Below are 27903 nucleotides of genomic sequence, written 5' to 3'. Positions count from 1 at the left end.
TGTACTTATCATATGAGACTTGTCTGGTATCATCACTATGTCAAGAAAGGGATATAAAATCCTTGAATGGGCAACTCACAACCCTGATCCTACTCCTCTTAATTCATAGAAACAACTAGCACAGAAGGCAGACATTCGACTCATCTGTTGGTTCTTTGTAAGAATTATTCAATAAGTGCCATTCCCCTGCTCTTTCCCCATAGCCCTGCAAAGTTTCTCCTTTTCAAGTATATATCCAATACCCTTTTGAATGTTACTATTGAATCTGTTTCCATCACTTTTCAAGCAGTACATTCCAAATCAGAACCACTCGCTACATAAATGAAACTCTCCCCGTGTCCCGTCTGACTTTTGTTTGCCAATTATCTAAAATCTGTGTCCTCTGATTACTGAAGCAACTTTTTCCTATCTACTCAATCAAACCCCCTCATAATTTTGAACACCTCTATTAAATCTTCATGTGGAATGGGAATTTGAAGTGAAACCCAAATCTGCTGGGTACCTATCCTTAAAGATTTTCCATGAGCAATTCTGATTGGAGGGGACAGTGGCGGGCAAGTTACCACCCACCATTCCACACATCCACAACCAGTTTAGATGGCTTGTCGAGGACCTCTGGGAATTCTGTCCCGTACTCCACCCAATAAGCATGAGATCGGGCATAGGTTCTATAGTGGGCCTAGTAAAGGTTCCCAAAAAGTACGGAGACAAAGGCAATCAATTCCCCATGGGCCTCGCATAACCTTTTTAAAATCTATTATCGTTAAGGGCTTTGGGACCCCCCCCCCCACTCCTCCATCGTCTCCCCATCAGAAAGGCAGGGTGGAAATTTGCTTTGTGCGCCACTTTTCAGCTTCTACAGGAATGCATTGCCAGCCCTATAATGTGAGATGGAGCAGGAACCCTAGTGTTTCAGGCCCATTTTCTAGTACTGTCTGTGGTATATAGTCATTTGATCACTGATATGAACAAAATAAACATCTGTATCATTTTCACTCGAATCATTGACCAAAGAGTAATGGATATGCTATTAGGAGATTTTCCTTTTGTGTGTAAAGCAAGGTCAAATTATTCCTATTTATATCCATATGCATTCAGCCTCAACTCAATGGCACCATTCTTGTCCCTGAGTTAGAAGGTTGTGGGTTCAAGTCCCAGTTGGAGACTATAATCTAGACTGAAGCTCCAGTGCAGTACTGAGGGGGCACTGCAGTGTTGGAGATACTGTCTTTTGGATGAGACATTAACCTTCTGCTGTCTCAGTTGGTCATATAAGCTTCTATTGCACTATTTTGAAAAAGAGCAGGGGAGTTCTCCTCTGTGTGCTGGCCAGTATTTATCTCAAAACCATCACCCGAAAAATAGATCATCTGGTCATTACTGTTGTGTTTCCTATATTACAAAAATAATTCCTTGGCTGTGAAGTGCTTTGGAACATTGTGAAATTGTGAAATGAAGGAAGACTTGCATTTATATCGTGTCTTTCACAACTGCCGGCTGTCCCAAAGTGCTTTACAGTCAAGGAAATACTTTTAAAATATAGTGTCATGCAGTGCCAAGAATGAGGCATATTAATTTTGCCACATGAACATTTATTTTAAACTGTTACTGGAGTAAAGAAAGAGCTTGCTTTTTAAAAAGCACCAGACCCTTCACTGGAAACACATTTGCATATTTACAGACAGCACTTAAAAGGAAAAAAAGACCTTTCCCTGAGACATTGGACTTTTGATTACCAGACGTTGAAGGTGGAGGAGCTAGCATTCTAGGTTGACTGCTAAGATGGCCGAATACACAAACGGCCGTGGTCACACCCGCTAGTCACATGACTAACCTGCTGGGCCACCTGAGTTTTTTGAATTTGAACTTGCTACAGAGTTTTGAACTAGCAGAAAGCTGTTTGCTCCGGGACTGAAAAGACCTCTCCTGGCTGGCTCGCCACAGCCTCTCCTGTCTGCTCCCCTCTCTTTCTCACGGAACTCCAACACCTGTTGAAGACACATAAACCCCAAGAGAGAAAGTCTCCTACAGTGAACAAGGTTTAAGAAGAATACTGGGCCCCAATGAGAAGTAAAATCCACCTACAAACAAGGACTCTAAAGTGAGCTCAAAGCACAGTAACAAACCCCCTTCAGAGATTGCCTCAAACAGTTTCACTTTATATTTCTTCTGCTCTTTGCTGTCCCTATTTGCATATGTGTATCGCGTGTGCATGCTAACGTGGGCACGTCGTGTATCCGTAGGCGTTAACCGAATTAGAGTTTAAGTTTAATAAAATTACATGTTTCTTCTTTAAACCTGAGAAAGCCTGTTTGTGCTCACTTCTTGCCTTAAAATTGGAAAGTGGTGAACAAGGATTCACCAAAGGGGAGCTCAAAACACGGTGTGTTAAAAAATAAAACTCCATTACAGTAAGACCAAGTGAAGGCTGAAAGGGACCCCTGGACACCTTTCCCACCTGGACATAACACTGCTGTAATGTAGGAAATGCAGAAGCAAACTCCCACAAACAGCAATGTGATAATGTCCAAATAATCTGTTTGTATGATGTTGATTGAGGGATAAATATTGGCCAGGACATCGGGGATAACACTTCTATCATTCGAAAAATTTGCAGGGCCATAGAGAGAAGGTAGGGACGTGGGACTGTGTGCAGTTTTGGTCTCCTTATGTAAGGAAGGATGTGAATGCGTTGGAGGCAGAGATTGATAGCTGGAATGAGCGGGTTGTCTTATGAGGAAAGGTTGGACAGACTGGGCTTGTTTTCACTGGAGTTTAGAAGAGTGAGGGGAGACTTGATTGAAATATATAAGATCCTGAACAGTCTTAACAGGGTGGATGTGGAAAGGATGTTTCCTCTTGCGGGTGAGTCCAGAACTAGGGGGCACTGTTTGAAAATTGGGTGTCGCCCTTTCAGGACAGAAACGAGGAGAAATTTTTTTCCCTCAGAGGGTTGTGCGACTTTGGAATTCTCTGCCTCAGAAGGTGGTGAAGGCGGGGCCATTGAATACTTTTAAGGCAGAGGTAGATAGATTTATGTTAGGCAAGGGAATCAAAGATTATCGGGGGTAGATTTTTTTAAAAATTCGTTCATGGGATGTGGTTGTCACTGGCGAGGCCAGCATTTGTTGCCCATTCCTAATTGCCCTTGAGAAGGTGATGATGAACTGCCTTCTTGAACCGCTGCAGTCCATGTGGGGTAGGTACACCCACAGTGCTGTTAGGAAGGGAGTTCCAGGATTTTGACCCAGTGACAGTGAAGGAACGGCGATATAGTTCCAAGTCAGGATGGTGTGAGACTTGGAGGGGAATTTGCAGGTGGGTGCTGTTCCATGCATTTGCTGCCCTTGGCCTTCTAGTTGGTAGAGGTCGCAGGTTTGGAAGGTGCTATCTAAGGAGCCTTGGTGCGTTGCTGCAGTGCATCTTGTAGATTGTACACACTGCTGTCACTGTGCGTCAGTGGTGGAGGGAGTGAATGTTTGTGAAAGGAGCGCCAATCAAGCGGGCTGCTTTGTCCTGGATGGTATCGAGCTTCTTGAGCGTTGTTGGAGCTGCACCCATCCAGGCAAGTGGAGAGTGTTCCATCACACTCCTGACTAGTGCCTTGCAGATGGTGGACAGGCTTTGGGGAGTCAGGAGGTGAGTTACTCGCTGCAGGATTCCTAGCCTCTAACCTGCTCTTGTAGCCATGGTATTTATATGGCTATTCCAGTTCAGTTTCTGGTCAATGGTTGTCCCTAGGATGTTGATAGTGGGGGATTCAGTGATCGTAATGCCATGTCAAGGGGAGATGGTTAGATTCTCTCTTGTTTAAGATGGTCATTGCCTGGCACTTGTGCGGCACGAATGTTACTTGCCACTTATCAGCCCAAGCCTGGATATTGTCCAGGTCTTGCTGCATTTCTACACGGACTGCTTCAATATCTGAGGAGTCGCGTATGGTGGTGAACATTGTGCAATCATCAGCGAGCATCTGCACCTCTGACCTTATGATTGAAGGAAGGTCATTGATGAAGAAGCTGAAGATGGTTGGGCCCAGGACACTACCCTGAGGAACTCCTGCAGTGATGTCCTGGAGCTGAGATGATTGACCTCCAACAACCACAACCATCTTCCTTTGCGCTAGGTATGATTCCAAACAGTGGAGAGTTTTCCTCCTTATTCCCATTGACCTTAGTTTTGCTAGGGCTCCTTGATGCCATACTCGGTCAAATGCTGCCTTGATGTCAAGGGAAGTCACTCTCACCTCACCTCTTGAGTTCAGCTCTTTTGTCCATGTTTGAACCAAGGCTGTAATGAGGTCAGGATCTGAGTGGCCCTGGTGGAACCCAAACTGAGCGTCACTGAGCAGGTTATTGCTAAGCAAGTGCCGCTTGATGGCACTGTCAACAACACCTTTCATCACTTTATTGATGATTGAGAGTAGAATGATGGGACGGTAATTGGCCGGGTTGGACTTGCCCTACTTCTTGTGGACAGGACATTCCTGGGCAATTTTCCACATTGCCGGGTAGATGCCAGTGTTGTAGCTGTACTGGAACAGCTTGACTATGGGCACGGCAAGTTCTGGAGCACAGGTCTTCAGTACTATTGCCGGTGTGTCAGGGCCCATAGCCTTTACAGTATCCAGTGCCTTCAGTCGATTCTTGATATCACGTGGACTGAATCGAATTGACTGAAGTCTGGCATCTGCGATGCTGGGGACTTCAGGAGGAGGCCGAGATTGATTATCAACTCTTACTTCTGGCTGAAGATTGTTGCAAATGCTTCTGCCTTATCTTTTGCAATGATGTGCTGGGCTCCCCCGTCATTGAGGATGGGGATATTTGTGGAGCCACCTCCATTGTCCACCACCATTCACGGTTGGATATGGCAGGACTGCAGAGCTTAGATCTGATCCATTGGTTATGGGATTGCTTAGCTCTGTCTATCGTATGCTGCTCACGCAGCTTGGCATGCAAGTAGTCCTGTGTTGTAGCTTTACCAGGTTGACACCTCATTTTGAGGTATGCCTGGTGCTGCTCCTGGCATGCCCTCCTGCACTCTTCATTGAGCCAGCACTGGTCTCCTGGCTTGATGGTAATGGTGGAGTGGGGTATATGCTGGTCCATGAGGTTACAGATTGTGGTTGAGTACAATTCTGCTGCTGCTGAATGGAACCACAGCGCCTCATGGATGCCCAGGTTTGCATTGCTAGATCTGTTCGCGATCTATCCCACTTAGCACGGTGGTAGTGCCACACAACACTATGGAGGGTATCCTCAATGTGAAGGTGGGACTTCATCTCCACAAGGATGGGAGTGTGGAATTCGAGACAGAAACAGATCAGCTATGATCTTATTAAATGGCGGAGCAGGCTCGACAGGCTGAATGGCCTACTTCTGCTCCTAATTCGTCTAGTCGTATGGACTAGTTGAGTAGTTCTTACAGAGAGCCGGAACAGACATGAAGGGCCGAATGACCACCTTCTGTGTTGTAATGATTCTATTAACTCTCTTGCACTTCTTCAAAATAGTGCCATGGGTTCTTTTACACCCACCTGAGAGGACAGACATTTTTCCCAAAAGGCTGCACAGCAATCCCTCAGACACTGGTGTTAACCTAGATTTTTGTATTTACACCCTGGAGAACCAACCATCTTCTAACTCAGAAGTGGGCTACCAACTGAGCCACAAGTGACATCTAATGATGCTGTATAATTACAAGTTCCTTCTTTCTTTCAGATTGTGGGTTAATTATTAAAGATAGAGACATAAGAACGTTGGGAATAGGAGCAGGAGATGGCCAACCAGCCCCTCAAGCCTGCTCCGCCATTAAGCTAGATCATGGCTGATCTTCTACCTGATTGCCATTTTCCCGCACTACCCCATATCCCTTCATATCTTTAGTATCTAGAAATCTATTGATCTCTGTCTTGAATATACTAAATGGCTGAGCCTCCACAGTCCTCTGGGGTAGAGAATTCCAAAGATTCACCACCCTCTGAGTGAAGAAACCGCTCCTCATCTCAGACCTAAATGGCCTGTCTCTCATTTTAAGACTGTATCCTCTGGTTCTAGATGCCTTCACACCCCGCTCCCCCCGCCACACCAGCCAGGGGAAATATCCTTCCTGCATCAACCCTGTCAAGCCCTGTAAGAATTTTGTATGAGATCACCTCTCATTCTTCTAAACTCCGGAGAATACAGCCCATCCTCCTCAATCTCTCCTCATACGACAATATTCCAGGTGCGGTCTCACCAAGGCTCTATAAAATTGCAGCAAGACTTCTTTACTCCTATACTCAAATCCTCTTGCAATAAAGGCCAACATACCATTTTCCCTCCTAATTCCTTGCTGTACCTGTATGTTAGCTTTTAGTGACTTATGAACAAGGACACCCAGGTCTCTTTGGACATCAACACTTCCCAATCTCTCACCATTTAAGAAATACTCTGCATTGCTGTTTTTCATACCAAAGTGGATAGGTTTAAGCACCTTCTTAAGAAGAGGCTGGGGGAAGCAGTAAAGTAATCCCTAAGTTGTATTCAGTCCAGTAAATAACTGTTGATTTTCCCCCTTACTATCCAACAGTAATCATGTGACATCCCTCCTATATCTTACTAACACCTACTTGGAGTGATAGATGAACAAGTCTATGAGCAGTTTAACCACATTCTAGTTGGTAAACTGTCACCGTACAAATGTGGAATTTAGACAGAACTACAAAAGAAACAACACTGGACAAAGACAAATCAGGCCAAACAAATGTTTATTCTGTCACAGGGTCAGAAAGCTTCTAGGTGCTTTTTATTATGTTTGCTAAAGTGCCAAAAATTGCATTTCAAGGTTGCTTTTTCTGGACATCAGGAGAGCTTACTGAATATGTTGATGCATGTCTATCACTGATATTGAGTCTGTGTTCTGACAGTGGGATGGATAGTTGAGGTGTGACCTCTGCTTGTACAGGGAGAAATCCTAGACCAGCAGATCCTAGGACCACATCCAGAGCGGTTCCATGGACCAAACTACCTTGCCCAGCTGGCTTAGCCAACGGGAATGGTTTATTCCTTCGCAGTTTATCCATCCCTGGCATAACATGCTGGAAGACACTGTTTAGCACTGTGTCCAACTTTTCCACGTTAACATATCTATTAGTCAATGTGTGAAAAACGTTTCTAAAACTATCAATCAATTTAGGCAGAGCAGTGTGAGTAAAAGCAAAATGCTTCTCGTGTTCTTCCACTGATTCTGTGGGGTGTGTCCCCGCTGTCTCTACAGATGACTGAAGCCTGGATCTACTAGACTGCACACTGCCTCTTGTTGCTGGCAGTTCCGCTGAGCCATCTGAACCACCTGACGGGTCACTGCTGCCATTTGAGGTATCAGGGTGAGTGCTGGGCCTAGTGTCATTGCTCACATCTGTGGGAAAGAACCATCACACTATTAGGATTGCTGAGACAGTATTTATTAAGTGATTATGTTGATAGTGGAATCATAGAATCTTACAGCACAAAAGGAGGTGATTCAGCCAGCCCTGCCTGTGCTGGCTCTCTAAAAGGACTATGCATTTAAATCCATTCCCTTGGCCCAAAGTTCTTCACATCTTTGTTCTTCAAATAGTTATCCACATCCCTCTTAAAACCTACGGCACCGACAGTGTAGAAATTGCTTCCAGTGCATTTTCAGGTGCAAAATGGGACATAATCATCCACCTGCCTGATCACATGGCCACAAAGAGACCCCAAATTCATGCTACTTATTCATTAAAATAAAATCGGTGGACTGTCAGCGCTACCTTTGCTGTTGATTGACACCTCACCTGACGGCGGATTCAATTTTGTGTGATTCTGACACGATTTAAGGACCACCTGCACCTCTTAAAAGGTAAGATGCACTTTGGCTGCACACAACAATCTGTGTGGGCAATGGCAGATGCAGGAGAAGCTGCAAAGTCACCCCCACTCCTTCCCCCCCACAGGTTTTCAGACACTGCTATGGAGGTTTTATTGAATGAGGTTGACAGGAGGAGGGGCATCTTCTATCCACCAGCTAGCTAGAAGTTTTGCAGGCAAGCTGCCCAAAATAGAGCCGATGGAGATGATAAAGCATCAGTGTGAGGAGTATCGCCCACCCCTCACCTCACCCCCAAACATGGCTGCAATGCAGGAATAAGTTTAATGACCTCATGAGGATAACTAAGATAAGCCTCTTACTTCATATTTCTCATTACTTTTAGCTTTGCACTACTTGTTGCCCCATGACTACCTTCCCTCGATTTCTAGCACACTCCTCCAATCGAAGAAGAAGAAGACAGCACTGCTGAACAGGAAGCGTCACTCAACCTTACACTTGTAGATACCAGATCAGAGAGTAGCACTGCATGCAGCTCAGAGAGTAGGCTAGAGAGGTCTGCATGTGATTAAAGCCGCTCATCTTTGGTATTGTTTCAACAAATCTCTTCTGCACCCTTTCCATTTTCTTGACATCCTTTCTAAAAGAGGGTGCCCAAAAGTGAACACAAATTCTAACGGCAGTCAAACCAGTGATTTGTACAGGTTTAGTGTTACCTCTTTCCTTTTGTACTGTGCAGCTCTACTTATATAATATAGGGACCTAAAGTTTCTGTTAGTTTTCACTGATTTCATCAGCGCAATCTGGCCGAAGGCATACGGCATGCTTGCCTTCATTGGTCGGGGCATAGAGTATAAAAATTGGCAAGTCATGTTGCAGCTGTATAGAACCTTAGTTAGGCCACACTTAGAATATTGCGTGCAATTATGGTCGACACACTACCAGAAGGACGTGGAGGCTTTGGAGAGGGTACAGAGGAGGTTTACCAGGATGTTGCCTGGTCCGGAGGGTATTAGCTATGAGGAGAGGTTGGAAAAATTCAGGTTGTTTTCACTGGAATGACGGAGGTGGAGGGGCGACATGATGGAGGTTTACAAAGTTATGAGTGGCATGGACAGAGTGGATAGTCAGAAGCTTTTTCCCAGGGTGGAAGAGTCAGTTACTAGGGGACATAGGTTTAAGGTGCGAGGGGCAAAGTTTAGAGGGGATGTGCGAGGCAAGTTTTTTACACAGAGGGTGGTGAGTGCCTGGAACTTGCTGCCAGGGGAGGTGGTGGAAGCAGATACGATAGCGACGTTTAAGAGACATCTTGACAAATACATGAATAGGAAGGGAATAGATGGATATGGGCCCCGGAAGTGCAGAAAGTGTTAGTTTCGGCAGGCATCAAGATCGGCGCAGGCTTGGAGGGCCGAATGGCCTGTTCCTGTGCTGTACTGTTCTTTGTTGTTCTTTGAAATTGGCCAAACCAGCACAAAATTTCACAGAATTTTAAATGCAAGTGTAAATTGAGTTTCAACAATCTTCAACACTAGTTTAGAAAACATTGCACTGGAGACCAGCCACACTCTACATTGAAATAATGAGAATGACGAATTTTGGGACTGAGAGGTGCTGTCAAATTAATGGTGATGAACTCTTTGTACTGCAGCCACGGTGGGCCAATGATATCGGGTGGATTTGGAATTCAAGGGCATGTTACTTGTCTATAACTTTGATAATTCATCTTCAAGAATCTTTATAGAAAATATTGCTTTTCTTTTGTGCATTTAAAGAAATGGCTAAATTTTAGAGTGCATTGCTAGTCCAAACATAATTGTAACAGTATCTCTTTAGGCCTTCATTGTCCATATTTGGACAGCTCTTTTTTTTGCAAACACCTTTTACCAACTTTTCCTTTGGTTCTGGCTACTCGTTTTCTAAAATGCACCAAGTTCCCTATCGTAGTTGACTTCATGCACAGATTAGTAGCTGTGAAGATGGAATATAAAGGTAAGCTGTCATTACGTGGAGCTATTGTATAAATGCCTTTTAAAAGGAAAAGATGTAAAATTTTGTTCCACCGCCTGCATAGAGGAAAACTTACTACTGTGGTTACATGTCAGTATGTCTTTACTACATTTAAATCACATTTTAATATTCTCCATTGATTTCACCTAAAAAGAAATCACTTGACACCTTTGGTGAAAATTGCCCCTGTTCTCCAGGAATGGCTTTACAATTTGCACAAGCTTCCTCCTTGTTGAACTGGAGTAAAAAAGCATACAGTGGTACCAGCGGTGCATGCGGTTTTGATCCTTCGAGGTGCTTTATTTAACATGTTTAAGGAATTGTAAATCTTATTTCCATCGAAAAGTTTTGACATTAGCATGTGTGGAGCCAGGATGAAAGTGAAACAGATGAATCACCAGCATTTAAACGTACGTTTGCACGTGACACTGAACCAAGAGTTGTTGCTGATTGTGCTGACCATATTTTGCCACTTCCATACACACAACTGTGAAATATGTCACCTGGTAATATGCAGTGATGTACGAGCTGGGCTCATATTTAGAAATGTTATAAGGAGTATAAGCAATATGCTTATAATAGTGAGATTTCACAGTAGGTGGAAGGGTCAGGAAATCAATTTTATGCCAAGGCTCCCCACCTTCTCCTGGTTCATTTGTCTTGCAACAAGACAGTGAGGAATTTCATAGGGTACAGTACTGCCAAGGCCAGAAAAGAGTGCAATGGACTGAGGTAAATTGATTTTTTTTCACACTGAGAAACAAAGAGGTAATTTTTCATACTGCCATTGGAAATAATAAAATTTGCCAAGTCTGAGAGTAAAATCCCCTATTTTTTCTTCCCTATATTTTACATTCCTCACATAAACATGATTACTTCCATGTTCCTTCCTTCTTTGTTTCTTTATCGATACACTTTGTCATTGGTGAGAGGTTGTGAAAAAGTACATGAAATGTAGTCACAGATATATTTATAATCATAAATTACATAGAAGATTGGGAATAAAATTAGGATCAGCCATGATCTTGTTGAATGGCGGAGCATGCCCGAGGGACCAAATAGTCAACTCCTGCTCCTATTTCCTATCTATCAGGATAGTCCCCAAAACCCTAAAAGTATGCAGCGCTCCATATCTCTCGTTCATTAATTGTTTCCCTCACTAAAAATCCATCCATTCCTGGGTTGGCACAATCCATCTTCAAGGCCTCCCAACGAAATATATTCCACACACGCACCTCACTCTGGGAAAGTGACTCAATCTGAACTGTCAATTCATCTTTTATTTTCTAAAGTTGAATAATGTGCCCTCTTGTTGAAGAGTTGTGACTTTATCAAACACATTGAAGACACTAAGTCGCTCTCTACCTCTTAGGATCCCAGACACTTCATTTAGATGCCCTTGAGCTACCTCTTTTCAAGCACCAAAATTTCCAGTTTATGTAGCCTCGCCTTCAGTCTCAGGTATCAATTTGTTGCACTCTTGTCGAAATCCAACACTGAGGAATGGCATCCATAATTAGACACAGTACACCAGGTGGACTAGACCAAAACAATGCATAAAGTCAGTAACACTTTCTGGGAACTATAGGCCGGAAATTTATGGCCGCTCCAATGAGCGGGATGGCAGCAAGGGCGAGGGCCGAACAATTGAGTGGGAGGTGGGGAGGCGTCGGGAAAGGCCTCCCCGCCTCCTCTGCAATTACATGGGGCGGTGGTGGCGAGAAATGGCCCGCCTGCCCCAGACGAATTAAGACCCTTAAATGGCCAATTACCTGCCACTTAAGGCCCTCCTCCCACCATTGCTGATATTTTACCTGCGGTGGCTGGACAGCAAAGGCCCCAAAAACACCGCCAGGTAAAACCTGGTGGCCTTCTTGCAGGCGGAGGGGACCCACCTGAATAACCACACTGTGCTCCACGGAGGGCCGCCCCCGAAGCCCCATCAACCCCAATGCACAGCACTACCTCCCCCCCCCCCTCCACCCCACAAGCGACCCCCCCCCCCCCCTTATTTTGACGGGGTTTCACTGGGAACACTTACCATCTTTTTGGAGCCGTCCTTCCTCTTCCCGCTGAAGCTGGGAGTAGTCCCAGCAGTGGCCACCACTCCCGATGGTGCTGCTGGGACTGAGCTGCCAGCCTGCTGATTGGCTGGCAGCTCCATTAGGTGGGACTTTCTGCCTCAAGAAGGTGTAAGTCCCGCCCAAGCCCAATTAAGGGCCTGGGGAGCGAAAATTCCCAGCGTGGCTCCCCAGGCCCAGCAGAGGTGGGCTCACCCCCAAATTTTTGATTGATAAGTGGGGTCTCCCGCCCAATGTTAAATTCTGGCCATGCTTTCTTCTACCTGATTTTCAGCTTTGGCAGGTGGTAGCGCTCCTGCTTCTGAATTTGAAGACTGTGGGCTCAAGGCTCCAGAGAGACTTGAGTACAAGATTTAGGCTGACACTTCTGTACAGTACTGAGGGAGTGCTGCACTGTCAGAGGTGTCGTCTTTTGGATGAGAAATTTAACTGAGGCCTGGGCTGGCTTCTGGTGTGGCAGGAGATAAATGATCCCATGGCATTAGTTGAAGAAGAGCAGGAGAGTTCACCCAGTGCCATGGTTAATAGTTATCTCTTATCAACATCACTAAAACATACTCTGGCCATTTATTTCATTGATGTTTGTGGAACCTTCTGTGAAAATTGGTTGCTGTGTTTACTTATGTTACAACAGTGACTACACTTCAAAAATACTTAATTGGCTGTGAAACACTTTGGGACAAGCTGAGGATATGAAATGTGCTCTATCAATGTGAATTTTTATTTCTTACACTTAGAATCTTCAGTGTACTTGGATAGCTGGATAGCTGTCTTTCTGTCACCACATATAAATCATTTATGTACATTGTAAGTAGCACTATGCTAATCACCTCCTTCCATATTGATGTGACTCCATGGAATTTTCTTATGTTCTTTTAATTTAGCAAGTTTTGAATCCATTTCATAAGTTCCCCCCTTTATTATATGCCATCCAACCATGTTGACTAATTTCCTGTTCCTATAATCCATCAAATTCATTATTCCTTTGCCGAACTCAAATAAATTCACCATGAAAACGTTAAGAATGAGGAATGCTAATTCCCATTGAACACCGTCCTTTAATTCTCTCATCAGGGAGCCTAACTTTATTTTGAATAAACCAACTGTTTTTGCCTGACCTTATTGGTAACTATCTCCTTTATTACAAAGTATTCACAGCACAGAAACAGGCTATTTGACCCAACAGGTCCATATCAGTATTTATGCTCCTCAATTCTAATTTGCTAGATCAGCAGTTTATTTTATTTTCCAGCATTAAATTTAGCTACTTGTAAATTGTAAATGAAAGTCAAATGAAGCAGACCATTACAACTGTTGATATTTAGTAGAAATGATAGAACCCATATTCAAACCATATATTCCTTTGAGTTTAGAATTTCTTTTCTTGGCATACGCCGGTTCCAAAATAACTTTTCACTCTTTTTTTTCTTCTTTCATGGGATGTGGGTGTCACTGGTAAGGTGAGAAGGTTGTGGTGGACTGTTTATCAATTTATGCCTTCTGCTGCTATCTTCTTGACATACTTGAAAGTAATAATCTGGTTTTGCCCTATTTAGCATTTTATAAGTTTTGATGGTACTCCTTCTAGAGTGTAAAATTTAAGCTTCTTCAGATCTTCCTTATAGTTGTTGGCCTTTACATTTAGAATTAGTCTTCTTTCCTTTATTCTTTCTAATGTAAGTACATATATTTGTGTGCTGCAGTGATCAAAACTAAACTAAGTGTAAATTGATCATTAATGCATTGTAAAATCTTAACTCACCATCTTTAGATTATAATTATATTTATGGTCTGAATAAAAGCCCACTCAAAGCCTGGCCACAATTTCTTCCTCAACTAACTCTACCAAAACAAACAGGTCTTCCATCTCATTGCCATTTGTGAAATCTTGTTGCATGTAAATTGCCTACATAAATTGCCCACATTCTCCATTCTACTTGCCGGCACAGACATGATGGGCCAAGTGGCCTCTTTCTGTGCATTAAACTTTTTATGATAACAGTCACTGCATTCACTATAGCTGAAGCAACGTTGAGATGTTTCAGAAATATGTGATAAAGTACTATATAAATGAGGTTGCCATGGACTATTTGAATTATTCCAAATGGAGCTGTTGTTAAAAAGAAAGATGACTTGCATTTCTATAGCGCTTTTCATGACCTCAGGATATCTCAAAGTGCTTTTCAACCACTGAAGTACTTAACAAGTGTAGCCACTGTTGTAATGTAAGAAACACAGCAACAAATGTGATAATGGTCAGATAATTTGTTTTAGTGATGTTGATCGAGGGATAAGTATTGGCCAAGACACTGGGGATAAATCCTCTGCTCTTCTTCAAATGGTACCATCAGATCTTTAACAGCCACCTGAGAGAGCAAACAGGACCTCAGAAAGACAGCACACCCTCACTATTACATTGGAGTGTCAGTCTAGATTTCTGTGCTTAAGTTTATAGAGAGGGACTTGAAAGCACAACCTTATGGCTCAGAGTTGAGAGTGCTACCAACGGAGCCACGGCTAACACTAAATGATTAGAAAATGTGTTTGTGTGCCTGAATTAAACATTGCCAAAACAAACATTATACCAAACTCACCTTGAACTGTAGAGCCACAATATTGGACTACAGCCTTTGGGGTTCATGAGGTATTAGAAAACTATAGTTTTTTTTTCTAGTGGCAGAAAGCTAGCATAGCAACATTTTAGTGCACATAGGTCTTACAGACTGTATGATAAACAATGTTATATTCTGATGAACCTGACCTCTCACCACCCCCTTAACAATGCAGGTCTTTGACCTCAGAACTGTCTAAATTTCCACTTCTGCTGTAGGAAAAAAGGTAAGGTCTATTAGTTCCAAAAAGATAAGCAATGTGGTCTCTGCCATGATGCATAACGCTGTTCAACAATGCAAGCATTTCGGTCAAACGATTATAGTCATGCAATTATGATTTTTGCTGAGATCTAGCAGTTTGAGTTCTGCAAAGACCTCACACAGTTTGGCTTTGAAAGGAACCCAGAAATTGGATTAATTTGGAAGTCTTGTGTGAGATTTTACCTCAACACTGATTACCGCTATTAGAGAAAAATCAACCAGCAATTTTTTTCCTGGATATTCTCCATTGTAAACATTCAACTTTGATTGGTTTTGTTGAATATAACATCCCGCCATGTGCAGACATGAATAATACTCTGGATTGTCAGTTTCACATATAATCAACACCATTAATCTCGTTTCAGCTTTTTGCATCTAAAAGTACAGATGTTGCTGTTAATTCTATTCTGAATATGTTTGTATAAAATTCTGGTAGATCATCATAATACTACACGAATGCACTTAATCCTTCCATTATGCTTCTTGCAAAGTCATTTGTTCAAGCATTAAGCTTTTCATGCTATGAATACGTAGATCTGTAGCTTCTAGCATCAAAGCAGCCCGAACAATGTATGCTAAGTGCATTGACAAATTACTTTCTACAGTATCCTAAACCTTTGAAAACAAACCAGCAGAGCTCCATTTGTTCGGCACGATTTATTTATAACTTGGAATGGAGGCAAATGGAAAAATTGAATATTTTTCCATCTATTGCACCCATAGTCAGGAGGAAGCACTCTGGGGCTAGGTACAGTTTGGCCAGCTTCGGAGTAAAGCTCTCTTTAGCCCTCCCTAACAATGTAGTCACTGGAAATGAAAATCAGGAGAGCTGTATAATGGGTGGCTGAATCAATATTGCCGGCTTTACACTAACTAAAATCACCTCCAATATGTCCCAGTGTCAAAAGAGTGCACCACTGTTAGGAAAGTATCTTTTCCCACTTTTCACACTAACCTCTGTGGATGAGATTGCTACTTTAGTGATAAAACTGCCTACAATTTGGCAGAAACTGTTTTGCAGAATTTTGTTGCTTGGCAGTTGGGTTAAAACAACACAAATTATTTTTACAGAGCATCCAAACAGCCGCCAGAAGGATTGTACATTCACCAGATCAACCTAGATGGATTCAAACCCAACTTTGAAAGGTGAAAGGGCAGAGTGTTAAACTACTGCTTTACCCATCCCCTATTAATCTAGCATTTTTAATAGGGTATTCTATCTCCCTGTTTTATTTAGATCACCAGCTGAGAGAGTACACAGATAACCTACCACTTAGGGGAGAATTCCAACTGCCTGAAAAAAATGGGTAACTGGCAGAGGAGAATCTGATGGGCATATTGGATGCTCTTTAGTGTGGCTAATTCAGACTCACTTTTAAATGGGCACCCATCACTCCCATCCAAAAGAAGCAGGAGGCTCTTTAAAAATATGCAAATTGGATCTCACACCAGTTATTGATGTCCAAATGTAATTTCGATGTGCAATTGAGCAGTCCTTCACTCTAGATGCCCGCTATCCCCCCCCCTCATCCCCACCCACCCGCCCTCTACTGGCTAGCTGAGTCTGTGCAGAAACCGGACATTTTGATGTCCTTAGCTTTTGCTTTGATTGCTATGTAACAGACTTCTAATGTTGCAAATTTGGCAGCCAGTCGTGATTCCTCTTTTTTCCCCTGTGGAATGTTTGGCATCTAGTCAATGTCTGGCCTTACAAATCCAAATGAGATCGGATTTATGCTGATCTTCTCTCTAACTCACAGCAGTCAGTTGGGAGAACCCCCAAGGAAAGTCTGTGCAAAAGATGCAGTTAGTTGGATAACTCCATTATTGTTGGATCATGCACCTGCCACAATGGCAGTAGGTGAATTAGATGGCCCTTGGTCTTTTTCCATCTGGCTTTTCCTAACATCCTATGTAACTGCTGCGTTCCCATGACGTTGTGTGAATCTTTGTTAAGCTAACTGCTGTTTCAGTCTTAAAGACTGTTCTCATTTTTATTCCTATATTGTACAATGTGTTGTCTGCATACTAATTGCTCACCACCCTTCAGCCTTAAAATAACCAGATCCAAACAGACCACCTTATCAGAAGGATTCTTCCATCTCCTTGAATCCTCACCTGTCAAATCAAGGCTCACTGCAGCGTCTCCTACTCTAACTCATTCTTTCCTAGCACCTCAAAATTGTGAAACGTCTTTCCCTCCTTTGGTTAACAAAAGCTTTAAAATCTAAGATTGGTATCATATAACCACTACTGCATCATTTCTGTTGTTTTCTCTACTACGCTTTTCAACCTTGGCCCTTCACTTAGGGTTCCCAGTTTTAAAAAATGTAATCAATTACACCAGGTAACATGACACATTCTAGCAGCAAGCATGTCCATGCTACTTTGGTAATGCTGTACAACTCTATGTTGGGGGATTAGCGGTGGAAGAGAGAAGAAGGAAGATGTTTCCCCATGCCTCCTGGTCGTCTATGGAGCATGGTATGGCACCTGGCTCAGATCTTCAGGTTTGGATTTGAAAGCTTCAGAATCTCTGGCACCCAAAGCCAAAAGGCACTGCTGAGACCAAGAAAAAGTAAAATATTTATTTCCAGCACACAAGTACTGAGAGAAGGGACCTGCCTACCTGGCAGCACAGTAAGGAAGGCACTCCGGAAACTGTATCCCATGGTGTTTGCACCCAAACAGATGTACATCCCAGCATCCTCCTCTTTGGCTCTGGAGATCATCAGTTTGTTTAAGTAAGAGCCGTCAGGCCTAGACCACACCTCTCCCGTCGGCAGCACCACAAACTTTTGTCCACCGACATCAATGGTGGAGTTGTACTTGTTCTCGCTGCCATATTCTACTCTCTTCAGCCACTGAATCACAGGCTTAACGTCACTGCGGACCTTGCACTGGAAGGAGGTTGTGCCTCCATAATCAACGGTGGTGTTTACGGGGTGGGTTCCAGTCAGGATGGGCTTGGACCTGGTGGTCTCTGCAAATGACAAGCGAAATGGCTCATTGTTAATGTCAATTCACTGCTGAAAACTCTGGTGCGCAATTACACGTGTGGATTATACTTCAGGAAATGTGGAAACATTTCACCACAAATAAAATACAATGCGATTACAGTTTAATGATGCAGTCTTTACTTTGCCATAGGCTTCTATAGCACGGCTATCCCATTTAAAGCACAAACTAGGCCACGGTTGGGGACTATGTTATGTGGTTCATTAGAGAAGGTCACTGAAAGTAGACCTACATTTATTTAGTATTATCAAAAACTTTTAGTTAAGCCTTGTTAATAACTGGGAAATTAACCACATAATTTCAAATGGAAATATTAGAACCAGACACACCATATATCTCTTATGATTTGAATAATATCACAAGCAGGCATATTTATCAACACCAGTAATGATCCCTAAAGGAAATAAACATTAAAATTGAGAGTCATTTTGTTTTCACTTCTGTTTTGAGAACACAATTGCAATGGAACTCCCTGCCTAACAGCACTGTGGGGGTAGCGACACCAGACGGACTATGGTGGATCAAGAAGGCAGCTCACCAGCACCTTCTCACAGGCAATTAGAGTTGGGCAACAAATGCTGGCCTTGCCAGCAACACTCGCATCCCATGTATCGATCTCTTCAGAAGAAGGAAGTTGTCTCAAGGTAAAACACTGAGGAATGTGTATGCGGAAAAGGGAAAGAGATTCCAAAATATTATCACCAACATTTCTCCACTGCCTTGAATAATGCTGGTGGGAAGTTGTCAGAAATCTTTCAGAAGATAGTTGTAAATGCCAGAACCTGATCATTTCTTGGTGCAAATCTCAGTGAAAAGATTTGCTTTATTTGACCCTCAAAATTTATATTAATACTTCAAAAGTCAAGCCTGCACAATTAATAAATAAATAAAGCAAAAGACTTAAATAAGTGAATGGAGATTCACTCCAGAAATATTCTGGTTCAGAAATATTCTGTTGCCTCAACAATTAATGATATTGGTGCAGAGAAAGGTAATCAATGCATTTACATTTTTTTACTTTGTTAATTTATTTACCGCAATGCATTTTTTTTTTTTTCCACATTGATTCATCATTAGTTATGGGATCAATTACCAACTTAGTTCAGGAAGAGCTATCTCTATGTCATATCAGAAAGTTGCAAAGCTTCATTAATTTTATGGGTTGTTAGCTGTAATCAGACAGCTTAAGTACAGACTTGTCGAACTTCAAGGGCATGGCTTGAACATTTATTGTACGGGGTTGTTTGTGTCGGGGAGGGAAGGGGGTGGGACTAAACCCATCATTTGCAGTTGGTGGGGGCGGGGGAGGTTAATTCTCTCCAGTAATGCTACATATATTCCCTTTGTACACTATTTGAATGCACAAATAAAGGGGTTAATGACTGCAGTATAGTAGCACTCTAAAGGCAATCTACTGCAGTCATTAACCAGTGCACTCCTGAGAAAATTAAACCTCCCAGAGGCTTCCTCTCAGCAAAATTGCTTTTCTTCCATTTGTTATTTTCAATATTTTTGTTGGGTCTGGTGGACTTTTAAGCCAATTCATCGCCAAAGGGAGAAACACCAGATTGAAATATACAGCTACTTTAAACAAGGTTCTGCTGGACTTTAGCTGTCTGCACGTCACCATTTTAAAATTAATTTCAAGGTTCTGGCAGAAACCCTGGACACACAGAGAAAAACAGAATTTTTCCCCACTGACTCTGAATTCCATACAGTTTCACTAATAGGGCAGAAAAAGACCAACTTGGGCCTGCACGGCTCAATTTTCATGAATGAACCACCATTATTACCAGCTGGCAGTGAGGTAACTGTAACTTAAGGTTTAAAAACAGCCTAATTAACTTCCAGACTCCTAAATCATGATTGCCTGTAGGATTTCCTTGATAGAATAGCTCAGAGCATATACAAAGCAGCAGTCTCAGCAAGGGACTAAACTGTGAAAGTGTACAGCCATTATTCTGTTTTGGGGCAGGTTTTGTGCTGATTGTAGTTATCATTTGTTAGCATCTATGGACACTAACAATTGTGCCATAATCTACTACCTCACTAAAGGAACCATTTCCCATATGTCATTGACGAGTGTCAGTGGCTAATTTGTGGAAAGCATCATCGTCAAGCCTCATTTAATGTCCACACACACACACACACACTCACAAAGAGGTTTCTTCTCTGAAACCCACCAAAGCTACTTCGTAGGAAATCTCCCAAGCCTTCAAACTCCACCACCCAGAAGGACAAAGAGAGCAAGTATATGGGAGTACCACCACCTCCAAGTTCCCTGCAAGGCATACACCATCTTGACTTGGACATGTATCTCCATTCCCTCATCGTCGCTGGGTCAAAACTGTAGATCTGTCTACCTAACAGTACTGTGGGGGAACCTTCATGACACAGACTTCAGCGGTTCACAAAGGCGTCTCACCACCACGTTCTCAAGGGCAATTAGGAATGGGCAATCAATGCTCGCCTTGCCAGTGATGCTCACATCCCAAGAATGCATCAAAATACATACATTTACCTGCAGGCCATCTCTGTAGAACATTTTGGAGTAGTAACCCTGGCTGGATTTTATTTTAGCTTCCACAACCCAGGGGTACTCAGTGGTGGTGCTTTCAAATCTGGGACACAGGTTGTGGGTTCAAGTCCCCCTTTAGGGTTTTGCGCATATAATCGAAGATGACACCTCAGTGCAATGTGGAGGGAGTGCTACACTGTCACAGGTACTGTCTTATTGATGAGACATTAAACCAAAGCATTTTCTACCCTTCCAGGTAAAAGATCCCATGGCACTATTCAAAGAAGAGCAGGAGAGTTCTCCCCAGTGTCCTGACTATTAGTATCCCTCAACCAACATCTTTAAAACAGATTGTCTGGTCATTATCTCATGCTGTTTACGGGAACTTTTTTTTGTTCGTTCATGGTATGTGGGCGTCGCTGGCTAAGCCAGCATTTATTGCCCATCTCTAATTGCCCTTGAGAAGGTGGTGATGAGTCGCCTTCTCGAACCAGTGCAGTCCATGTAGCGTAGGTACACCCACAGTGCTGTTAGGAAGAGAATTTCAGGATTTTGACCCAGCAACAATGATACAGTTCCAAGTCAGGACGAAGTGTGGCTTGGAGTGGAACTTGCAGGTGTGGTGTTCCCATGCATCTGCTGCCCTTGTACTTAGATGGTGGAGGTCACAGGTTTAGAAGGTACTGTCGAAGGAGCTTTGGTGAGTTGCTGCAGTGCATCTTGTAGATGGTACACACTGCTGCCACAGTGTGTTGGTGGTGAAGGAAATGAATGTTGAAGGTGGTGGATGCAGGATGCCAATCAAGTGGGCTGCTTTGTCCTGGATGGTGTTGAGCTTCTTGAGTATTGTTGGAGCTGCACCCATCCAGGCAAGTGGAGAGTATTCCATCACACTCCTGACTTGTGCCTTGTAGATGGTGGACAGGCACTGGGGAGACCAGAGGTGAGTTACCTGCCGCACAATTCCTAGCCTCTGGCTTGCTGTGCATAAATTGGCTGCCATATTTCCTAAATTGCAAAGTGATTAAACCTCGGAAGTGCCTCATTACCCGTAAATTCAAGTTCTTTCCTATATGAAAAATTGCAGCTGAAATCAGTTAATTCAACACAGAATGGGAACTGCATGTTCCTGGTCTGTAGGCCTCATACAACACAAGATGGTGCACCTTCAACTCACCCATGTGGGGGGAGTTACCTGTATACATTCTTATATGAACAGAATCCACTTAATACATTTTAAGATTAATTTCAAGTAATCGTTGCGAAATGAGGAGTGACTTGTTAACTTCCCAATGGCCTGGAGAGTAAACGCCATACAGACCAGAAGGACTGAACATCAAAACTTGGTCTGTACTGCGGTAGTTGACAGCAGCCATATCAGCAGTTCGGGAGCTACAATTTGCTTCTGGGAGTGGGAAAAAAGTTGACAAAGGTTCCTTTTCTTGAATGGCATCCAGTGAGGTCTACTAGATATCAGGTCAGGGAGGACATGATTGAATTTGGCTGTAATAGTTTCCATGGTAAAATGGCCTGAAGACTCTGCCCATTTTTAGGCTCACATATGAACAATGGTTGGTTGAGCAAGGCACAAGAGGGCTGCTACAACCTGTGGACTCACACTTTAGTACAGGTCAGTGGCTTAAATGAGTACAAGAGAGGGATATGAGCCTTTAGGTATAAATGTCTGCTTCTATGCCCAAACAGCCATGAGTGTCCCATGACGAAACTGAGAAAGTGGGTCCAGCACTCATGCAGTCCCTGCCATCTTTGAATTTCTCCAGACATTTCTAAGACATTATTTTGCAAGCCTAAAAAAAAGCTTTGCTGGACTTTAGCCCTGTACATTCTCCTCCAATCTGGTTTTCTTCAACAGAGTGAAGCTGCCCAGCCTTGAGGAGGGGTGGGGGGGAAGTGAGGGGGGAAAGAAATGAATCAAGTAAACCTTTAATCAGTCCTAAATTCAACTTCTTTTCAGTTAAAAACTTAATGAAAATTACTCTTTAAAACATCTGGGTTTTTTTTAAAAAAAGAAACAGGCTCTCGGCAATGAATCTTTGGTAACATGTGAAGGATAAATATTTGTTTTTCATGCTAAATAACATATTAACAAAAAAGCTGCCTTTAGTTTTTGCTTCTGTCTGATTCAGATTTTAGAAATAAAGCCACCACATCTGACAGTGGGATGAAGCCTGATTTGAGTTTTGTATCTCTGCTCCTGTGTTTAGAATGAAAACACATTTAGCATCTGCACACAGCTGCACAGCCTTATCACTACCAGATGTGCAACACGCTCCAGGTTCAACTCTTTCGGAGCTGAGTACAGACTTGGCCATGTGTTTCTCATTGTAAACATAAAGACTGCTTGCGACTGTCTTCAACTAGACCATTATTTTAATCCCTTCTTAAATCCAGTGCAGTACTTACGGATTACTTCAACCTTGTACGTTGCATTTATTTCGCCCGCTCTGCTAAAGACACGGCACGTGTACTTCCCACTGTCTCCGGGCCTTAAGCTTTTCAGGGTCAAAGTCCACTTTTTTTTCTTGGCGTCTCCCATGTCCTGAGGCGTGAGAGGCTTGTTGTCTTTCAGCCAGGTGATATCGGGCTGGGGATACCCACTCGCAGCGCACTTCAGCCGGATTGAGCTGCCCACGGGACGGGCTATCACTCTGCGACGCATTTTGGTGGGCTGCGTAAACCTGGGCCTGACTACAAATTACCAAAGAAAATCTGTTACAACTCTCTTGAATAAATGCATATTTGCCTGATGAGTAATAAATGCTTATCACTGCTAACTTAAAAAGGGAGGGTCTGTCGTTTCTATTTAACATGGGAGATCCATCCGAAGGGAGGATCCTCTAGAAATACTTGACCATACAATTTCAGAAAGCTGTCCCATGAGGCAGTTAATACATTCAGATAAAAATCCTTTACTAGTAGAATTTACAGCACAGATATAGATCTTTCAGCCAAACAGGTCTATGTCAGTGCTTATGCTCCTCAAAAGTTTCCTCCCACCTTACTTCATCTTACTCTATCACCAGATCATTCTATTCCTTTCACATCCATGTACTTATCTAGCTTCCCTTTGTGTGCTCCTGTACTGTAATCATTAGCCTATCCTCTTCGAATGAATTAAAGAATCTATTAAAGTGCATGCAAAGCAATTTGACATGAGCAGATTGACCAGCAAATTACCAAAAGAAATTAAACCCCTCGATGTTTTAGAACAAGAGTGAGTCCGTCTTCACAGTCCCTGACATTTGCCTTATTTATTGTGCTTTGTTTTCCGAAAGATCTTCTCAGACAATCCTTGTTCTCTTCTCTCAAAACACAATACAACTGTCTCAATTAAAAGCTCCAAATGTTGCAATTTATGTGCATACTAGTTTGCGATGGCTTTGTATAATTTTAAGAAGAATCTGGAATTTTGAATTGCCAGCTTTTGACTTATTCGAGTAGGCTTGTTTAAATGGTAAGTTTCAGAAGTTAAAAAGAAACATTAATGCTGAAATATAAACAGAATTTCCTGGAAATACACAGTTGGTTTGTCAGAACATGAAAAGAGAAGAGATGTGCTCATGATTCAGGTGGAGATCCTGAATGCTGATTCTGGCTGACCTGCTGTGCATTTTGAGCAACTCTGCTTTTGAGCACTGACACCATCATCAGAGCTCGGCGGAGTTCCTGAGTCCGACAGTGTGAGAGTGCTGAATTAACATGTAAAGCTGAAGGAGAAACACTTTTTGGTTAGCTCCCGTACAACAACCCTACTGATGATAGCTCAATTTCAGCAACAGTTCCTCCAAGCCAATCCCTGTTATCAGCACCCCTCATTTCAAGAATCATATTTAAAACAAATCAACATATGTGGAAACATAATGTTAACTTAATCATAATTCCTTGTATAAGGCTTTTATCAGATATTTCATTGGTAAGCTTTACTTTTTAATCACCAATAAGTGTAAAAATTAAAAAAGCAGAATTGCATTTGAGAATTAATTTTTTTGCATTTGTATTGTCAATGGGGATCCCACCCGGCAACACTACATATTGGATAATCACCGTCATGCTGTCGGCAATGTTTTAACATGCAGGCAAAGTTCTTTGCTTCCAACGCAAACTTGGAATAAGCACCACTAACTGCTATGTGTGGATTGCACTGATAATAGTCTGTATACACTTCTTTATGCGTGCATTTCTTGATGTTACAGTTAAGATAACACCACCATCAACAACGATGGTCATAGTGCCTATTATGTAGAAAAATGTTCCAAAATGCTTCACAGAGGCAAAAGAAAATTGGATTTTGAGCCAAAGGCAGACAAATTAGGAATGAATAAAAGCTTGAACGAAGGTGGCTTTTAAGAAAGGCCTTAAAGGAGAAGAAGGTGCCGAGGCAGAAGTGTTTAGGGAGGGAGTTTGAAGAATGATAAGTTGAAAATAGAACTGCATACTTGCATTATCTTTAAATAACCACACCTACACTTTCCAACTTAGCTTTTGCTTATACTTTCCAATTATTCTTGTCCATCTATAGTGACAATACATTTCTTGGGGAAGAACTGCTCTGGTTGCTGTTTATTGGCATTGTAAATATATGCTGATGGCCTTACTGCACATAGCAACCAGAGAAATCCTTCTTGTCATATATTGAAAATGGTCCCTTGGATGCATAATAATTATGAATACCTAGGCAACTAATGGTATCTGCCAGAAATCGGAATGTCCTCCTTTTCCAAATAATCTCCAGTCTGTGTGAAATGTTTCCTTTTTGATCCACTCCTCAGGTATTCAACTACCTTTAATGTTCTCATTGCAAGGTTGCAAACTGTGGGGTCGATTTGAACCTTATCCACCTGGAGGAAACCGGGCATGCAGTTAAGAGCAAACAGGTTACTTTACCGCTCAGAACTCAACCCTTCTGCACCATTTTGGATAATAACCTGCAGCTGGATGAGGTGCACGCCTAAAGCTGACGAGGATCTCATTTATTGTATCAATGGCACCCAATTGCATTTTAACTGGGGCCTGAGTGTGGGAGACACCACTGCTTTCTTGCCTGTCTTAAGCAACTGGTCTGCAGACAGCGTCCTTCCAAGGTAAGTATAAAATTTATCTGGTGGGACCAGGTGGAGCAGAATTCATTAACTATGCTTCCAATGTCCTCTTATACATCACCTTTGTATACTTCATCTTTGATTCCTTCCATGGCTTCCTGGGAGTTTACCTGTCTCTCTCCAACAATGGGTTTTCCACTGACCATAGAGCCATAGAACCATAGAAAAGTTACAGCACAGAAAGAGGCCATTCAGCCTATCGTGTCTGCGTCAGCTGAAAAAACTAGCCGCCCAATCTAATCCCACCTTCAAGCACCTGGTCCGTACTTTTGCAGGTTAAAGCACTTCAGGTCCAGGTACCTTTTAAATGAGTTGAGGGTTTCTGCCTTCACCACCAATCTGGGCAGTGAATTCCAGACACCCACCACCTTCTGGGCGAAAAAGCTTTTCCTCATGTCCCCTCTAATCCTTCTACCAATCACCTTAAATCTGTGCCCCCGGTAATTGATCGCTCCGCTAGGGAAAACAGGTCCTTCCTGTCGACTCTATCTCGGCCCCTCATAATTTTGTACACCTCAACTAATTCACCCCTCAACCTCCTCTGTTCTAAGGAAAACAAACCTAGCCTATCAATCTTTCTTCATAGCTGCAACTTTCCAGCCGTGGTAACATTCTTGTAAATCTCCTCTGCACTCTCTCCAGAGCAATTATGTCCTTCCTGTAATGTGGAGACCAGAACTGTACACTGTGGCCTAACCAGCATTTTATACAGTTCCAGCATCACATCCCTGCTTTTGCATTCTATATCTCGGCCAATAAAGGAAAGCATTCCATATGCCTTCTTCACCACTCTATCTACCTGTCCTGCCACCTTCAGGGACCTGTGGACTTGCACTCTCACTTCTACCCCTCTCAATATCCTCCCGTTTAATTGTGTATTCCCTCGCTTTGGTTGCCCTCCCCAAATGCATTACCTCACACTTCTCCGGATTGAATTCCATTTTCCACTTTTCCACTGACTCAACCAAACCATTGATATCATTCTGGAGTCTAAGGCTATCTTCTTCACGATAACTACACGGCCAATTTGTGTCATCTGCAAATTTCCCAATCATGCCTCCCACATTTAAGTCCAAATCATTACTATATTCCACAAACAGCAAGGGACCCAACACTGAGCCCTGTGTATCGCCACTGGAAACCGCCTTCCATTCACAAAAACATCCATCGACCCTTACCCTTTGTTTCCTGTCACTGAGCCAATTTTGGATCCAACCTGCCACCTTCCCCTGTATCCTATGGGCTTTTATTTTTTTGACCAGTCTGCCATGTGGGACCTTGTCAAATGCCTTACTAAAATCCATGTAGACAACATCCACTGCACTAACCTTATAACTTTCTGCTCCACCTACACAACTTAAAGTGCCTCCGAACTTAATTTCATCTGCAAGCTTGAATATACAACTCTATATTCCTTCAACAAAGTCACTGATATATAGGATGCAAAGCTGAGGCCCCAGTACAGATCCTTGAGTAACATCAGTTGTCACATCTTGCCAATCAGAGTATGCTCCTTTTATCCCCATGCTCTGTCTCCTACCTCACAACCAATTACCAACCCATGTCACAAGGTTGTCTCCAATTCCACGTGTTCTAATTTTTGCTAATAATCTCCTGTGCAGAACCTTATCAAATGCCTCCTGAATGTCCATATAGACCAGAGTTGTCTAACGTTTTCGGATGGAGGGCTGCATTATGACTTTTGCTCAGCCCGGGTGCCAGTGAACAAATTTCAAAAGATAAAGGCATAAAAAATGTATCTTATGAGTAAAAACAACAAATTTGCATTATTGTGAAGAAGCTTTAAATGAGAAGACTGATTTATTGAGTGACTTTCTCGTCACTACATTGAAAACTGATTTTTGATTTATTAAGTAGTCAATCTCTGCCCACACACTTGATATAGCAATGCAGAGTATTCTGGATAGATGTCCATCTGTCAGGAAAGACCTTGATTTCTCTCCCCCCTCTTCCCATGCTCTGTGTGCTTGTGTCTCGTTCTCTCTTCCAAGACTAGGGGGACACAGATTGAAAGTTTTGTGCAAAAGATGCAGGGGGAATATGAGAAAGCACTTCTTTATGCAGCAGATGGTAATGACCTGGAACTCGCTGCCCACAAAGGTGTTGGAGGTGGAGACGATCAATACCTTCAAGAGAAAGTTGGATGGCCACTTGAGAGAAATAGACTTGCAGGGCTATGGGGATTAAGACAGGGAGTGGGACTGACTGCTTCGCTCCATGGAGAGCTGGCATGGGCTCGATGGACAGAATGGCCTCCTTCTATGTGGTAAATACATAACTCTCTCCCCCCTCACCCTCTCTCCAGCCACCACCCCCCCACCACCCCCGTGTCTCCAGTGTTCCCTGCTCCATGTTCCCCACTCCCCGCTCAGTGTTCCCCACTCAGTCTTCCTGGTTGAATGCTCAGTGTTCCTCTCTCTCTCTGTCTC

The 27903-nt window shown here is 42.8% G+C and overlaps 1 protein-coding gene across 3 annotated transcripts in view; it reads right to left on the bottom strand.

The window, feature by feature from the left end:
* The window catches only part of fgfrl1a (fibroblast growth factor receptor like 1a), a 357680-nt gene that overhangs the window by 20053 nt on the left and 309724 nt on the right, over positions 1–27903 (bottom strand). Inside the window, exons 5-7 of one of the 3 annotated variants that reach the window (XM_068029353.1) lie at positions 22758–23042; positions 17427–17780; positions 6735–7401 (exon numbers count right to left, since the gene is read on the bottom strand). In XM_068029353.1, coding sequence (XP_067885454.1) covers positions 6824–7401; positions 17427–17780; positions 22758–23042 — 1217 coding nt within the window. In that variant the 3' untranslated portion in view covers positions 6735–6823. Of the gene's footprint in view, positions 1–6734; positions 7402–17426; positions 17781–22757; positions 23043–27903 lie in introns of those variants that run through there. The other 2 variants (XM_068029362.1, XM_068029372.1) reach the window with 2 other exon arrangements.

The sequence above is a fragment of the Heterodontus francisci genome, chromosome 1 (assembly GCF_036365525.1).
Source record: "Heterodontus francisci isolate sHetFra1 chromosome 1, sHetFra1.hap1, whole genome shotgun sequence".
Taxonomy (NCBI): Eukaryota; Metazoa; Chordata; class Chondrichthyes; order Heterodontiformes; family Heterodontidae; genus Heterodontus; species Heterodontus francisci.
The sequence above is the reverse complement of the archived record's forward strand: the minus strand, read 5'-3'. Positions and strand labels throughout refer to the sequence as shown.